General features: G+C 41.8%; 3 protein-coding genes across 5 annotated transcripts; all 3 read right to left on the reverse strand.

Annotated features, from left to right (window-relative positions):
* Positions 1-693: 693 nt before the first annotated feature.
* LOC116375730 (forkhead box protein D1-like) lies at positions 694-3,153 on the reverse strand. Its single transcript, XM_031832789.1, has one exon. It carries the CDS (start codon positions 3,040-3,042, stop codon positions 2,038-2,040), a length of 1,005 nt encoding a protein of 334 aa, XP_031688649.1. The 5' UTR covers positions 3,043-3,153; the 3' UTR covers positions 694-2,037.
* A 1,352-nt stretch (positions 3,154-4,505) lies between these two features.
* LOC109877122 (zinc finger GATA like protein 1) lies at positions 4,506-15,086 on the reverse strand. Of its 3 annotated transcripts, XM_031832798.1 has the most exons (10): positions 14,903-15,086; positions 13,896-14,314; positions 13,458-13,545; positions 10,880-13,273; positions 10,565-10,672; positions 9,582-9,646; positions 8,117-9,504; positions 7,818-7,927; positions 7,199-7,292; positions 4,506-5,324 (listed from the first exon to the last, which is right to left on the reverse strand). In XM_031832798.1, the coding sequence occupies exons 6-10, from the start codon at positions 9,612-9,614 to the stop codon at positions 5,189-5,191; spliced, it is 1,761 nt and encodes a 586-aa protein (XP_031688658.1). In that variant the 5' UTR covers positions 9,615-9,646; positions 10,565-10,672; positions 10,880-13,273; positions 13,458-13,545; positions 13,896-14,314; positions 14,903-15,086; the 3' UTR covers positions 4,506-5,188. The 3 variants fall into 3 exon arrangements, with proteins under 3 accessions (XP_031688658.1, XP_031688653.1, XP_031688660.1); XM_031832793.1 differs by lacking the exon at positions 10,565-10,672; XM_031832800.1 differs by lacking the exons at positions 9,582-9,646; positions 10,565-10,672.
* Positions 13,117-14,356, reverse strand: LOC116376234 (ferredoxin-2, mitochondrial). The gene is made up of 4 exons (XM_031835823.1): positions 14,265-14,356; positions 13,896-14,002; positions 13,458-13,545; positions 13,117-13,273 (listed from the first exon to the last, which is right to left on the reverse strand). The coding sequence occupies exons 1-4, from the start codon at positions 14,354-14,356 to the stop codon at positions 13,117-13,119; spliced, it is 444 nt and encodes a 147-aa protein (XP_031691683.1).
* Positions 15,087-16,810: the final 1,724 nt, after the last annotated feature.

Here is a 16,810-nt window from a genome sequence, read left to right on the forward strand (position 1 = left end):
CTTCAGATGTTCCCTTTTTCAAACACATCTCTTTCTCCTTCACTTGATTCCCTGTCCTCTACTAAACTCCTTTCTGGCACCATCATCTGTATCCTTGTTCTCCTGAAACTCAGAAGCTCCACACAAACACATGTGCACGTGCACACACTTTCTCTCTCTCTCTCTCTCCATCTATCCCTTCCTCCCTTCATCTCTCTCGTTCTCTGTGGATGCATGGCTGAAGTGTGAGCTCATAGGCCTTCTGGGTGGCACTCCTGCTATATGTCACTGTCATCTGTTGCCACGAGGGGGGTCCCCTTTTCCAAATACACACTCCTTCATATCGCCCGCCATGCGCGCACAGGGGCCTTTAAAACACAGTGCAGAGTTGAGTTTTAATGGGGCGCACGGGTGCCGCGCGCACACACACACACACACAGAGAAAGAACAGTTAAACAGAGGCAAGGGAACGGGGGAAGGAGAAAAAGGTATAATTGATTAAAAGCCCAATATGATGGTGTGTGCCAGGAAAAACAAACTGCTCAAAGAGATGACCAATGGTGGAAAGAGGTATTGTGTGTTCCGATGCTCAGCAATCCAATAACACTAGGATTTATAGCAGGAGATCAAATGCTCCAAAACACATGTCCATCCATCCCCAAAACTCAATAATGACTCCCATCCACAAATGTATGTATTAACAGTATCCCTATGCTGTATCCACTGATGGTTTCAACTAAAGTGAGTAATATGAGTGTGTTAAAGCTGTGTAGTAATGCTGACATGGGTCTTTCTGAAACGGAGAGGCAGGCATATGGTAAACACTATAGCCCAAGTCCAAGACAGCACACAGAATCTATAGACACAGACAAATATAGGCTACATTGAAGTAAACAACTGCACATTACACTCAATATAACAATGTGATGTTTAATGTAGGCTGGATCTCTCTAGATGCGTCTGGTTAATCGTGTAGCAACATTACAGAACAAACAGATGTTTCATAACTTATTTAGCGTGCCGGATTTGGAACTGTAGGCCTTTATAATACGAAGTCGTTCGTTTTGACTGTGGAATGTCTTCTAACACATGTAGGGGTGCAGGACACGCACCGATTCACACACACACGCGCATACAGAGAAACTCGATCGAGAGATGAAGAATGGGCAGATGTGTGTGTGCACTGTGAGATCTTGCATATACATTACACATAAAAAAATATATATGTAGAAATCAATCACACGTTGACACGAAGAGTAAAATAAAATAAACTCAATGATGTCGTCACATTTAAACGGTTTCCACTCGCGTGCCCAAGAAGGTGAAGCTCATATTTTCTGCCACGCAGGCATGTCCAAATGTAGCAGAAATTAAGCTACTGAATGAAACATTTTCAAATGATAATTTGTAAAATTATAACGCCAGTCAATCAAACCAAATATTGTCAACTTTAACAAAAATGAGACCAGGCACCTTTCAAAATAAAAGGCTTTTGAAAACGTGTGGTTTTATGTTTCAGGGCTCCACATTGTTTACGCTCCAAATATTTTGTGTGTTTTTGATTCCACAGTGTAGGAAAACACACTTCGCCTTAAAGATAAATAAGGCAAAATATAACATTGTCAAAGTATAGAGATTACATTTGCCACTGGCAAGATTGGCACATTTGGGAGATTAGGCTAATTCGGAGAGGTTCTGCGTTAGTGAATCAAGAGCAGTTGTATAATAAATCTGACATGTTCAATTTGATTTAAAAAAAAATCTGTGTTGTTTTCAACATTACAATTAATGGTGTTGCCAAATGTCGTTATAAATCAAATGAAAACATGTAATTATAAAGTGCTTATTTACACAAAATATAGGCCTCAAACATTTATATTGCAAAACATATTTTTTGGGTTGGCCACTAACATTGTTAAAAATGTTGACTCAATTGACACATCTTCAAAACATATTTTTTTTCATTTGAAGCATTTGTTTAATTGAATAGATACAAATCTATGAAAGGTGGTTTTCCCTGATGAATCCTCGTCAATACAGAAAACACTATTGATTAAGCTATTTGTCACCAAGTTGCTGCAAGAGTTCATTTGCTATACGGCTGGAGGTGGGGAGAGAGCGTAGTTTGTGGTACTCGGGATGAAAGCTCCAGAGATGCGGAGCGCCCATTGAATGGAGCGAGGCCGGGGACAGAAATGAAGATCCGGGGACCAAAGCTTGGGCCACTGTCGAGGCTGAGCGGCGCGTCGTTTCGAAATTCTCAAAGCTAAGAGACGGATGTGGAAGAAATGTCTTTTGGACAACGTTCGAATTCCTTGATAGAAGTGAGGAGAGCGCGGGCAAGATACTGCTCACTGGTGGGATGCTTTGGTTAGAAACAGAATGATGTTCGATGCCCAAGTGACGGTACAATTCCAAACCGGGTACCTGAAAATGACACGGCCCTATTCCGTTCGTCCCGTAGAAGGAACATCCAGGGAGCACGCTGCTGCGCTCGAGCGGGCACCGGGTGTCCATCATCCCAAATCGGTAATTCTGCCGTTTGAAACGTTTCCTCCGCCGTAGGAAGCTCCCGTTCTCGAACATATGAGACGACATAGGGTCTAACGTCCAGTAGTTCCCCTTCCCGGGGTTACCGGGCTCCCGGGGCATTTTGACGAAGCAGTCGTTGAGGGACAAGTTGTGGCGGATGGAGTTCTGCCACGCCGGGAACCTCTCCCCGTAATACGTGAAGCGCTGGCTGATGAAGTCACATATCTCCGAAAGAGTCAGTCTTTTCTTCGGGCTCTGGAGGATTGCCATGGTGATAAGAGCGATGTAGGAGTACGGAGGTTTCACCGAGGCAGCGATTCTCTCTGTGCAGTTCGGCGTAAAGTCACCCTCATCCTCCGTATCCTTCGCTGGCTGTTTTGGAGACAAGGACGCAGCGCCTTGCTGCTCCAAATCGGCCCCGTCTTCTTTGGTTAAAGATACATACCCCTCGTTCCGTGTAACATTGTTCCCTTTTCCATCCACGTCGGCATCTGCCCTCTCCATGAGTTCGAGCTCTCCTTCCAGGGTCATAATCCTCTCGCGGGTCCGGTGCCACCTGCATGCGCCAACAGGCGAGATGATGAGCCTCGGGTCGGACACCAGCCAGAGCCGACACACGCGACGGGCCTGCCTCCTGCCTCCTGCCTCTTCGCTTTTCATTAACAAAAAAAAAAAGAAAACCCAGCTGCACCAAAATACTTTTCACCCCCCTCCTCCTGCTGCTCTTCCTCTTCAGTCCTGAAAATAATTACGACAAAGACTTACTAACGTAAACATCCATCACAAGCAGTCACAACAACCATTAGGCCTACAAACGTGTTTTTGATCTTGGGGAGAACTAACGTATGGAATAAAGCATAGGCCATTAGACAACTTTATGTCCAACACACAATGGCACATTAGGACACCGTCTTTGGGGCTTGTTGTCGTACACTCAATACAAATTCACTTTGTACTCAAATCAGAAGCCTGATTGTAAATCATTTGATGGGTGAACTATTGTCAGTTTTCTTCGACACGTTTAACAGATAACAGGACTCAAGAATATATCCCGTTTTCCCATTTGTAAAACCATTACTGAATACCTACAGCCTTTTATTTGAATAGAATCGGTCTCCCACAACAAATGCCAATCCTACCCAGTTCTCGATCCAGAGCATCCTTTTATGATGGCTTTTATTTCACTTGAGAGTCAAATACGGTTAAAAATGTATTGTTTTCTGAAAGGAGAAATGAATGAAGAAGCACTGAACTAGAGAGCTAGGACAAAATGACTTCGGTGCCAGAGCACGCACACCTGCTGCGCTTTTACGTGGTCTCTTTGCAGTAATGCATAAACATTATAAGGGTGTTAAAGACACTAGCTAGCTCGATATTGTATAATCAATTAAAGTTCATCATGTTTTAGCCATTCTTTCCATTAAGTTTATGGCCAGCTATAACGAATAATATATGATTTAACTAAATGTTATGATTAGGTTAGGCCACTTATATATACATGTGAAAGACAAGCTAGCAGTAGACAGATTTTAATTTAAAACTGGTCTATACTAAATACTTTATGAGAATTATTTTTCCAGCAGATAACGCAAGTGGGTGGCCAAGCACATGGCTAATACTGTGTGGTTATTATTTCAGAACGGATTATGCACTTTTCTGATCGGCAAAAGAAAAAAAAGGGCCGTTTCACTACAGGCACAAAATAATGCACAGGCCAGGTCATGTATTCAACCTGCTGCAGCAGTGTCTGATAGTAAACTTGCATCTTTCTTATTTTGATACATTTTAAAGTCCCACTAATTGCATTTGTTTTAAGCATAGAAACATCCCTGAAGCAATTCTCACAAATCAGTTTGAATATGGTTCCGCATCAATTCATATTCCTCATTCTAGACCAAGTCGTAGGCACACACATTCAGAGGGTTGAGAGATGAAATGAAAACAAACCGAATAAGATATGTTAACACGAATTTTATGCACACCAAACCCAAAAGTGTAGTACACACTAACACAAACGTTTATTGTTATTTGTTTACAGGAAACAGTCAAGATAAGGAATTGCTTCATCTCTAATCCAGCCGGTTAAGGCTAAGGGTAGTCCAGAAACAACCAAATAGAAAAAAATTATAAACAAGAACAGATAATATATCACTCAAATTAATTGAACTTAATGTAACATACAAACTGGATAGCACCAATGTCAAGCCTAGTAAACAAGGGGAGTAAACAGTCCAAAATGGCTACCTATTCCCAGTAAAGCAGGGCACCGTCTTTGGCCAGAGCCATGGGTCCTTAGTCCCAAAAGTGCACTACCTTTGGCCAGAGACTCCAAATTCCCTGTATAGTGCACTACTTTTGTCAGGGTCATTTCAGACAGACAGTCTATTGTCAGACACAGCCTCCAAGCAGGAGACTGTTCTTCATTTGAACTCTTTCTTCCTAAAGTGACAAGCGCACGCTACAGTGCTAAAAGCAGCCAGACCCGTCAGACTGTGACTCACCATGGCTCAGCCAACACCGTGACACACTATGACAGTATGTGATGCAATAAATGATCAAATAACTCCACGAGTCACAAAGTCAGGAGGTGTGGCCAATTACCATGTACCTGGAGGAGGACTGTCTGTGGTATCAATGTCTAGGACCTCATGCCAAGGCCTAAGTGTGTTCCCTTCCCCTACAAGGCAGAGTGCTTGCGGTGGGACGTAGCCAGCCGTGATAAGTTTCCACATTTGAAGCAGCGCGAGTTGGAGTTGCCCTCCTTCCTAGGGATGTGCCAACACTGCAGACAGCGTACCTTGTACTTCTTATACCTGAGGAGTAAGTAGACATGGAGGAGAATAACAGGGGATATACAATTGAGGTCGGAAGTTTACATACACCTTAGCCAAATACATTTAAACTCAGTTTCACAATTCCTGACATTCAATCCTAGTAAAAATCCCCTGTCTTAGGTCAGTTAAAATAAAGTGGTGATCCTAAGAATGTGAAATGTCAGAATAGTAGTAGAGAATTATTTCTTTCAGCTTTTATTTCTTTCATCACATTCCCAGTGGGTCAGAAGTTTACATACATTCAATTAGTATTTCGTAGCATTGCCTTTAAATTGTTTAACTTGGGTCAAACATTTCGGGTAGCCTTCCACAAGCTTCCCACAATAAGTTGGGTGAATTTTGGCCCGTTCCTCCTGACAGAGCTGATGCAACCGAGTCAGGTTTGTAGGCCTCCTTGCTCGAACACTTTTTCAGTTCTGCCCACAAATCTTCTATAGGATTGAGGTCAGGGTTTTGAGCTAGCCACTCCAATACCTTGACTTTGTTGTCCTTAAGCCATTTTGCCACAACTTTGGAAGTATGCTTGGGGTCATTGTCCATTTGGAAGACCCATTTGCGACCAAGCTTTAACTTCCTGACTGATGTCTTGAGCTGTTGCTTCTTTATATCCAAATAATTTCCCTTCCTCATGGAGCTAACTATTTTGTGAAGTGCACCTGTCCCTCCTGAAGCAAAGCACCTCCACAACATGATGACGCCAACTCCGTGCTTCACGGATGGGATGGTGTTCTTCGGCTTGCAAACCTCCCCCTTTTTCCTCCAAACATAACAATGGTCATTATGGCCAAACAGTTCAATTTTTGTTTCATCAGACCAGATGACATTTCTCCAAAAAGTACAATCTTTGTCCCCATGTGCAGTTGCAAACTGTAGTTTGGCTTTTTTAATGGCAGTTTTGGAGCAGTGGCTTCTTCCTTGCTGAGCGGCCTTTCAGGTTATGCCGATATAGGACTTGTTTTACTGTGGATATAGATACTTTTGTACCGGTTTCCTCCAGCATCTTCACAAGGTCCTTTGCTGTTGTTCTGGGATTGATTTGCACTTTTCGCACCAAAGTACATTCATCTCTAGGAGACAGAACGCGTCTCCTTCCTGATCAGTATGATGGCTGCGTGGTCCCATGATGTTTAGATTTGCGTACTATTGTTTGTACAGATGAGCGTGGTACCTTCAGGCATTTGGAAATTGCTCCCAAGGATGAACCAGACTTGTGGAGGTCTACAAAAACAGTTCTGAGTTCTTGGCTGATTTCTTTTGATTTTCCCATGATGTCAAGCAAAGAGGCACTGAGTTTGAAGGTAGGCCTTGAAATACATCCACAGGTACACCTCCAATTGACTCAAATTATGCCAATTAACCTATCAGAAGCTTCTAAAGCCATCACATCATTTTATGGAATTTTCCAATCTGTTTAAAAGGCACAGTCAACTTAGTGTATGTAAACTTCTGACCCACTGGAATTGTGATACAGTGAAATAATCTGTCTGTAAACAATTGTTCGAAAAATGACTTGTATCATGCACAAAGTAGATGTCCTAACAGACTTGCCAAAACTTTGTTAACAAGAAATTTGTGGAGTGGTTGAAAAACGAGTTTTAATGACTTCAACCTAAGTGTATGTAAACATCCGACTTCAACTGTAGGTCACAGTGATTGATGGCCTTACGTGTCCTTCAAGTTCTAATTCTGCTCACATACAGGGTTATGCAATATTGTGGTCATCAAACCATCTACGTCACTGTCACCATTTACTATAACCATATGGTCAGAGTTCATGGCCACGTGACCTGACCAGGAGAAACTCTGGGCCGTGACGATATGCTTGATAATGCACTGTAATTAACGTGACTCACCTTATTCCACAGGCGTTACACAGTGGGGTACCATCCTCAGCATCTCGCCACAGAGGAGTCTTCATGGTGCAGCAAGAGGCACAGATCTTATTCTCTGATGGGGAGGAGAAAGGAGTGGCTATCAGTACAAACAAACAGGCCTTGTGCCCTAATCCTCCTAAATATATGTTGTAGAATAATGAAATGACATGTTTCCATGACTCAGTATGCGGCTTCTCTCTCATTCGGTTTTCTTTCTAGGTGCACGGTGAGTGGGAGTGCCAAAGCACAACCTGATCTCGCAACCCTGCCCTCAACACTGTACACTACGTTACTCATTAAAGTCTTAGGATGTTTACACAGCCGTTTCCCAAAATACCTCCATTAAAACTCCCCCTCATCAAATGTATTCCACCTGTCTATGGTTCTAGTTAAAGTGTTTGGATTTGTGTCGTAATGGTACCCCCTCCTGGATTACTGGAGTAGAAATAGTTCTACACAAAACATCCCTGCAATTAACCTCTCATGAACCCTTTTTTTTCTAAGAGTGTAGTGTTCTGCCTATTTCTACGGTGCTGGTATTGTTTTGTGCAGTAGTGGCGCCCCCTCCCGGTGAAGAGTGATAGAGATTGGTAGTCACTGGAGGAGGGGTCGCTCTCTTCAGAGCTGCTGGTCCTCATGGAACTCTGGGATGAACGGGACCTGCCTGCTCTCAGTGACCTCCTGGTCGGACCACTAGAGAGCTCTTCACTAGGACACACACAAGTTTGTTTGTGGAGAACATTGTGAGATATTTTACAACAATATACCGCATAGGGAAATTTGTGACATACAAACTGAATTTCATATAATCCGTTTTATTACAGCAGCGCTAAATAATATAATACATGTTTTTGAGTTATAGGGAGAAAGAGCAAAGCACTCTGACATCAACCATACCTGTACTTCTTGGAGGTGATGAGAAGGCGACACTGCTCCCTGCTGTCGTCCATCTCCGTCTGCATCCGGAACGTCACTCCCTGGAAGTCTGGGTCTCCAACATCCACACTCCGGCTGGGACGGAGCTGCTTCCTGGGGGCCTTGGTGGACCTCCACATGGGGTCAGACGGAGAGGGAGACTGGGGGGCTGCGGGTCCCTCCAAGTCCCTGCACCTTTGGGTGAGGTCCAACGGAGAGTCTGTAATAATACTGGGATCTTGTACTGTGTCTGTGTCCTCTTCCATGGAGCTTTCGTTGAGCTCTGCTTTGACGCCTGCAAAACTGCCATCTTGTACTGACTTTTCGTTCACATTCACAGACCCTGCTTCACTGTTCAATATGAGCAACATAGGATTATAAGAGGAGTTTGGGGCTGGTGGCATGTCTTCCTTGGGGTCAAAGGTAAAACATATGTTTGAGTTGAAGTCCAGGGTCATGTTAAGGTTCAGCTCTTCTGGGCCTGGATGTAAGCATGTCATGGTGTCTACGGAGGGAGACGACAGACTTGCTGCATCCTTAATTGTAGCTACTTTGTGGACAAGCGTTTGCCCAAACAGGTTTATATATGACACAGACAGATGTTTAACTGACAGCCCGTCTTTTGCCTCAGGACGGACCTCCTTCACTGTGTTGTTGTCTTTGACTAAGGCACAGGGGACCTTTCTGCTTTCTTCACTCACAGACAATCCATCACCGTTAAGACAAAATGTGGCTCCGGTTTCTTTGTTCGTTACAACCTCAGAGTCTGAAGCTCCCACACCAGGTTTAGTTTTGTAGCTGCCATTGACATCCGGTGATGTCTGAGAACTGGTACCTGGACATGTGGGTGAGCAATAACCACCTCCACCCAACTCCCCAATCTCTCCCCTGGACCCGACATGCGGATGGGGAGAATCCCCTCTGGTACTGACTAGAGTGGGGCAGACAGGGACAGTGTTCTTACTGTACCCCACACCTTCAGGAGGATGATCGTCAGAGTCTATAGGAACCAACTGAGCCCTAGCGGAGGTTCCCTCTTGGTCATCTGACTGGAGGAGTCTCTCACACTGCATGTTGATCAGGCTCATCAACTCCCACGGACTGCTGCTACTATGAAGGCTGGGCAGGACTGAGTTTGTATGTCTCCTACATTGTTCTAAGTCATCTTTAGGCTGGTTATGAAGGCTCATGAGAGAGGAATTGTGCTGAGGAGGATAAGGTCTATGATCAGACACTTGATTCTTTTTAGACCTTTCATTTGATACAGGTAAAGTCTTAGGCTTTGAGTCTACGGAGCGGTTGTGGACAGGGGTGGGAGTTGCTAGCTTGGAGGCTTCTTGGATGAGGTAGAGGATAGTGGACTGGGTCACCTGAAGAAAAATAAAAGAAAGAAGACTCAACCACACACTGAGATAATATTGACCCACCTCAAGCACAGCACACACACCTGCAGGCCCTCCTGGGTGTCCGGATCTTCCATGGTCCCTTGGCTGCCTGGTCTGTAAGTGGCTCCTGTGTTCATGTTGATGTGCCCATATTGTGGAAATGAAACAATTGTAAAGTGTTTCCTATACTATTAAGTGACAATACAGGTTTGAATGTAAATACAATATGTTTTATTGTTAAAGTAGAATTAAAGTTATCAGCTGAATACAGTACCAGTCAAAAGTTTGGACACACCTACTCATTCAAGGATTTTTCTTGATTTTTAATATTTTCTACATCGTAGAATAATAGTGAAGACATCAAAACTATGGAATAACACATATGGAATCATGTAGTAACCAAAAAAAGGGTTAAACATATCAAAATATATTTTATATTTGAGATTCTTCAAATAGCCACCCTTTGCCTTGATGACAGCTTTGCACACTATTGGCAGTCACCTGGAATGCATTTCAATTAACATTCTCTCTGGTTGAGAGAATGCCAAGAGTGTGCAAAGCTGTCATCAAGGCAAAGGGTGGCTATTTGAAGAATTTCAAATATATTTGGATTTGTTTTAGACTTTTTTGGTTACTACATGATTCAATGTGTCATTTCATAGTTTTGATATCTTCACTCTATTCTACAATGTAGAAAATAGTGAAAAATAAAGAAAAACACTTGAATGACTAGGTGTTTAAAACGTTTTACCGGTATATACACACACACACAAAATAAAAACAAATACTTACAAATTTCAATAAATGATTACATATGATAGTTGATTTCATTATACTATAATAATTCAAGCTAAAAAGATTGTAAAGTAGCCTATTAGTAGTACCCTACTACTCTTAACTTCTAGAACAGTCTGAATTAGCTGTCAAAATCAAATTAGCTTCGTGAGCAGAGCTAGAATTAATGGCCCAACAAACCTTTGGTAAATAATGAGTAAGCCTACAATGACATTAACTAACACGATATAGCCTATTGATACACACTTACTTTGTCAAATTGTATGAATTTCTCCTCAAAACGTAACCATCTGCATTCTACTATTTGATAGACGTCCTGAATGAGGATGACACGTCTTGCTCGAGCTCACTGCTCAGTCTGAGGGCACACTGAGGCCGTGCGTTTGAATACGAACTTTTCTGCCACACAATATCTCCACATCCTACCTTACAAAATATCAAGTATTTAAATAAAAAAAAATCGAATTATGAGATCGATCGGATTAAATAGTTATTGAAACTATCGAGCTCAATCGTTTGATTATGTAATGCCCTGATCATGTTGGTGATCACGGTTGTCTCTTACCAAGGCGATCAGGGCCAACATGCAGACTCACTCTTGGTTTTCTCACTGAGTCGGTCTTGAGAGAGAAGACAAGTTATTTCCCCCAATTTGATCACTAGCTTCAGGAAATTGATAGTCACGTTACCGCAATGCATTTGTTGTTGGGCCTACAGGATGCCACAGATGTCTGTGATTGAAGTTGATTGACCTGCATAAACACATAAAAGTGTAGGTTGGGTGATTTGCGTTCTGGATTTCCCCGAATTGTCGGCCTTGTGGCGCCTCGGTTTCTTCTGTATATATATATAAAACGTTTTTACATACAGGTAAATAGGCTAGTAATGCTTTGTACGAATAGTCATCCATTACAAAACACGTGAAGTGAGGTTCTTGGTATAAATTGTAGGTCTACTGTTGAGTTTGACTAGCGATGCTTTATCTTGAACCATTTAAAATGATCTCCCACACAAAACAAATACAATGTATCAGTATTTAGCAGTGACACATTGGCTGTTTAGAAAGGCAGCTAAATTCTGATCATTTTTCGCTAATTGGTGTTTTGACCCATCAGATCAGCTCGGGAAAAGATCTGTGATGGGTCAAAAGACCAATTATCTGAATTGGGCTGCCTAAACGCAGCCATTTTAGCAGTGGTATTCAAAGTCAGTCCTCAAAGGGCCAGAGGTGGTTTTCTTGACCCTTGTATGATATTGCTAATTGGTCGACTATGCAATTGGTTTCCATTTCCTGGGTTTTGAGGATTTAAACTGCTCTCAAGGACTGGTGTTGAATACTGCACTTGTGGTGTTCAATTGCCTTCAGTGTGGTTTTTAAAAAGCATAGGGCTTAAGACAGACTAGTACAAACTTTTGGTATTTTTATTGCACAAATCTAAAATAGACTTGCAAATTTGAGATATACCATATATACATAATACACCTACATGTTTTGTGCGTATGACAGACATTAATTACAGTACAAGTGAAAGCATTCCAGGTTCATAAAGGAGCCAACTAATACTGGATACAGGTGTTTTTTGATGGACAGTTATGAGACTACTAACGGTGAATTGACAAGGCAAATCATTACTGGGTCTGGATGGACAGAAACAGAAATGACTTGGGAATTGGACAAAATGCATCTGTCAGTTTAAAATGGTTTAGGCTGCATTTTGACCAATCAGATCAGCTTTGATGTGCAATGATCTGTGATTGGAAAAAATATCAAAATGAGGCTTCCTGTGTGAATGCAGCCCAAGTATCTCCTTGGCATCATCAGTTATCTAACAGATTCAACCCTTTCCATTCCAATCGATCTCAAGCTGCCCTCTGCTTACAAAACACACTGCAAAAGTGCTACATCAGAGACGGTTAATGATTCCTGACAGGCTTTATGTAGGGAAAGGGCTTTCAGTGTTGTGGATGGGCTTGTTACGGTCTTGACTAATCACCACACACCCACAAGAGTAAAATTCCTAGAAACTGGCCCAAAGTAGATATAATGGTGAAAGCTATGTATACGTACACATAACATCCTGTTCATTAGCTGTATGCGAGTGCTGTTATTGTAGAGACAAGACTATTTGGAAGCTCCACCTGAGATGTGTGTATGTTGACCTTTGTAAATGAGTTGTAACATGGAATGTTCTATTCAAGGACAAAGTTATTTGCATAGCAATGACAACAGGCCTTTCTGAAATGCTGACTCCGTTACTATGAAACAAAGAACTGTTTGTGACATTGAACGGTTTGATAGACATCTCAATCTTGGCCTGAGAACTCTTCTATACACATGACATATTTATACATGAATGCTGAAAACCATCTAACTCTTCCACAATCAGCATTACTTTCCGTGTGAGCCAAATACAACACACTTCAGAGGCTGTGTTTACACAGGCAGCCCAATTCTGATATTTTTTCCACTAATTGGTCTTTTGACCAATCCCATCAGGGGCGCTGTCTAAATGCAGCCAGTGACTGGTATATAGCTTTTGTCTTCGGTCACACAGTCATGTGGATATGTAAGAGCATTCTTGACTTGGGAGGGATCCTTCAAGCGACTCTCTCTTTCGACTCAGTCCTGAGGGGCCGTGTTCCAACATCCATACTAGCATACTACTTAGAATGCATGCCCAATACGTTGCTTCACACTAAGTAGGGTGCTAGTGTGGAGTGTAAACATCCATACTACTTAAGCATCCATGCCCAATACATTGCTTCACACTAAGTAGGGTGCTAGTGTGGAGTGTAGTGTCCTCAGTGTGGTTTGGGAACATGGCCGTCCACGTAGAAGTTCCTGGTGACCTTAGGCAGGGTAAGCTCGATGCCCTCCAGCTCCTGGGTGAGGATGATCTGACAGCCAAGTCTGGAGTTCTCCTGTAGCGCTGGGGCCATGTCCAGCATGTCATCCTCTCTGGGATGAGAAGAATCCAATTGAAGCCATTGATTTGCATTGCATTATAAGAGTCTTGTTGACAATGAAAAAAGTTTTGTTTTTCATAGTATGCGTTTGACAGGGGCAATGTACAACCATAAGACGTGCAATGACATGAGCTCTCATGGACTATGGCATATCTTATAATAAAACAATCTCATACCTTTCGTCAGGCTCTGGTAGCTTGTCGACATGGTCTCTGTTCACATACACGTGGCACGTTGAGCAAGCTAGTGATGCCTCGCAAGCTCCTTAAAATCACACATGGACAGGAAGAAAGAAACAAGATGTAAGTGTGGCTCCCGGGCGCAGCGGTCTAAGGCAGTGCGTCTCAGTGACAGAGGCGTCACTAGACACCCTGGTTTGAATCCAGACTGTATCACAACCGGCCGTGATTGGGAATCCCATAGAGCAGTGCACAATTGGCCCAGCGCCGTCCGGGTTTGGCCGGTGTAGGCCATCATTCTAAAATAAGAATTTGACTTGCCTAGTTAAATAAAATAAAAAAATTGTTTTCATGAATACAATAATGGAGAAATCAATCACCAACTTTTGACCTGAATTCTCTCAGGACGTCATTACAAACCCTATTAGCACTCACCTTCCAGTTCAATGTTGTGCCTATGGGCCAGGTACATTGCATTGTCTCCCACTTTGGCCTTCACTGGAATCCTCTGTCCTGATCTATCTATGTACACCACATTCACCCTAAGAGCAGGCCAAAAACAACAATATTAAAAACTCATAGATCACAAATGACAATGCAAGTGATAAATGCATGATGCACTCAAATGACATGAAGGAAAATCAGTAACAAAGTATGTATATATATCCCCTTGAGTTTGTCTGCATAAGGGTCAGGGTTACTAGCCTGACCATGTATGTACTGTAATGGAGTGAAAATTGCAAATACATAAATAGCTAACAATCAATTAGCTAAACGATGCACTGGCAAAGTAGTTACTTACACCTCTTCTTGGGGGTCTTCTGCACTTGCACCCGCCTCACTGTGGTACAGACCTTCACAAAGAAAATAAAGACATCGTTAACGTTCAGTTCCATATCCCCTTACGGGTTGTCTGACTTACTGTACGACTTTGAGACCAACTTAGTTACAGGGAATTTGCAGCTTTGGAGATTAGTTACACAACTTATCAAACATTCTTAGCAACAGATGCCATGATCGTCTTGCTATGTTATTCACAATGTGGGTGTAACTTTATGTAACCTTTATTTAGCTAGGCAAGTAAGTTAAAAAACGGATTATTTACAATGACGGGCAACACGGGACGACCCGTGGCCAATTGTTCGCCGCCCTATGGGACTCCCAATTCCCAGTCACGGCCGGTTGTGATACAGCCTGGAATCGAACCCGGGTGTCTGTAGTGACGCCTCAAGCATCGAAATGCCCTAGACCGCTGCGCCACTCGGGATCCTTACAAATATTACCTAGTTACGATGTTCGTAGGACATAACTAACTAACTTGTTAGCAGCTGTCTAGCACTAAATTGATATAACTGAATTGGTTTCATGGGAAGCTGAACAATTAGCTAACGTTAGATAGCAATCCAAGTGTAGCTGCGATTGTTAGCAACCGATCAACTCACCTTTGGATGTCTGCAAGTGTCGGTTCGACGTCCGAAAACGATCAACATTCGACGAACTAGCTATACCATTCAAATAACTATTTAACCTGTTGAAAGGACATGTGCTACAATCTGGTATAACTCTAGAAAGTCTCAAAGTCAGCCCCACGCTCGACCGAACTCCAGCGGAGACCGCCATGATTATGTTTTGATCACGTGAATGAAAGCAGCCAATAAAAAAAGTAGCAATGACATACGCATGTTTGGACTGTCTTCGGTTATTTGAGCGGCAGAGAGCGCTGTTGCAACACATATTTATCGTACAAAACTATTTTTCGTCTGACTTGTCTAACTTGCCTTTATTACAAATTCTAAAGAGAACGTAATTCTGGAGCTCGCATATATATATTCATATTTTAAAAAATCTCAGTCTTTGTGTACCAACAATTCTCGTCTGCAATGTCTGTATATCTGTAATGTCTGTATATAGTTAAATAAAGGTTAAATAAATAAATAAAAATATCAAAAGATCAACTAGGTTACTTTATCCTATGTGGATGTACCCCCAAGGAGTGCGCGTACTGATACCTTAATTAATGTTAACGAATGAAATATGAAATACTGCAAGCCTCAAATTCGAGCTCTATTGTTTTATGTAGTTGGGGTTTTACGGGTACAAACAACATTATCCTTTGTCTTTTCAGTTCAGGTTGAATATATATATATTTTTTTAATTAAACATACATTGAGTTAGGCCTAGCCATGCGTGTGTAGGGGTGGTCAGAGACACATATTAGAGACACATATTTCCCTCAGATAACACAGATCCACAAAGAATTCGAAAACAAATCCAATTTTAATAAACTCCCATATCTACCGGGTGAAACACCACAGTGTGCCATCACAGCAGAAATATTTGTGACCTGTTACCACAAAGAAAAGGGCAACCAGTGAAGAACAAACACCATTGTAAATACAACCCATTTATTTTCCCTTTTGTTCTTTAACTATTTGCACATTGTTACAACACTGTATACACAGATAATATGACATTTGACATTTCTTTATTCTTTTGGAACTTCTGTGAGTGTAATGTTAACTGTACATTTTTATTGTTTATTTAACTTTTGTTTATTATATATTTCACTTGCTCTGGCAATGTTAGCATATGCTTCCCATTCCAATGAAGCCCTTGAATTGAATTGATACTTTTAAGGAGATGGGAAACTCGATTGGAATCGTATTAACGACCATTGTGTACGGTGCCCATACATCGTCAATGGGCTGCCCGGTGCATTCTGGGCGATTCTGGGACAGGGAAATCAAACCAAATCAAATTGTATTTGTCACATACACATGGTTAGCAGATGTTAATGCGAGTGTAGCGAAATGCTTGTGCTTCTAGTTCCGGCCATGCAGTAATATCTAACAAGTAATCTAACCTAACAATTTCACAACAACTACCTTATACACACAAGTGTAAAGGAATCAATAAGAATATGTGCATAAAAATATATGAATGAGTGATTGCCGAACGGCATAGGCAAGATGCAGTAGATGGTATAGAGTACAGTATATACATATGAGATGAGTAATGTAGGGTATGTAAACATTATATAAAGTGGCATTGTTTAAAGTGGCTAGTGATACATTTATTACATCAAGATGGTAAGATGCAGTAGATGGTATAGAGCACAGTATATACATATGAGATGAGTAATGTAGGGTATGTAAACATTATATAAAGTGGCATTGTTTAAATTGGCTAGTGATACATTTATTACATCAAGATGGTAAGATGCAGTAGATGGTATAGAGCACAGTATATACATATGAGATGAGTAATGTAGGGTATGTAAACATTATATAAAGTGGCATTGTTTAAAGTGGCTAGTGATACTTTTATTACATCAATTTTTCCATTATTAA

This window comes from Oncorhynchus kisutch, linkage group LG1 (assembly GCF_002021735.2).
Source record: "Oncorhynchus kisutch isolate 150728-3 linkage group LG1, Okis_V2, whole genome shotgun sequence".
Lineage (NCBI taxonomy): Eukaryota > Metazoa > Chordata > Actinopteri > Salmoniformes > Salmonidae > Oncorhynchus > Oncorhynchus kisutch.

What these genes read in the sequence shown, in the direction of transcription:
- LOC116376234 (XM_031835823.1), bottom strand. Translation starts at nt 14,356, where the DNA reads ATGGAACTGAACGTTAACGATGTCTTTATTTTCTTTGTGAAGGTCTGT. An exon ending in CAGAAGACCCCCAAGAAGAG is followed by an intron (nt 14,003 to 14,264) that starts GTGTAAGTAACT and finishes GCCTGCTCTTAG; the next exon opens with GGTGAATGTGGTGTACATAG. An exon ending in GCACAACATTGAACTGGAAG is followed by an intron (nt 13,546 to 13,895) that starts GTGAGTGCTAAT and finishes TGTGATTTTAAG; the next exon opens with GAGCTTGCGAGGCATCACTA.
- LOC116375730 (XM_031832789.1), bottom strand. Translation starts at nt 3,042, where the DNA reads ATGACCCTGGAAGGAGAGCTCGAACTCATGGAGAGGGCAGATGCCGAC.
- LOC109877122 (XM_031832793.1), bottom strand. Translation starts at nt 9,614, where the DNA reads ATGGAAGATCCGGACACCCAGGAGGGCCTGCAG. An exon ending in ACACCCAGGAGGGCCTGCAG is followed by an intron (nt 9,505 to 9,581) that starts GTGTGTGTGCTG and finishes ATTTTTCTTCAG; the next exon opens with GTGACCCAGTCCACTATCCT. An exon ending in ATCACCTCCAAGAAGTACAG is followed by an intron (nt 7,928 to 8,116) that starts GTATGGTTGATG and finishes TGTGTGTCCTAG; the next exon opens with TGAAGAGCTCTCTAGTGGTC.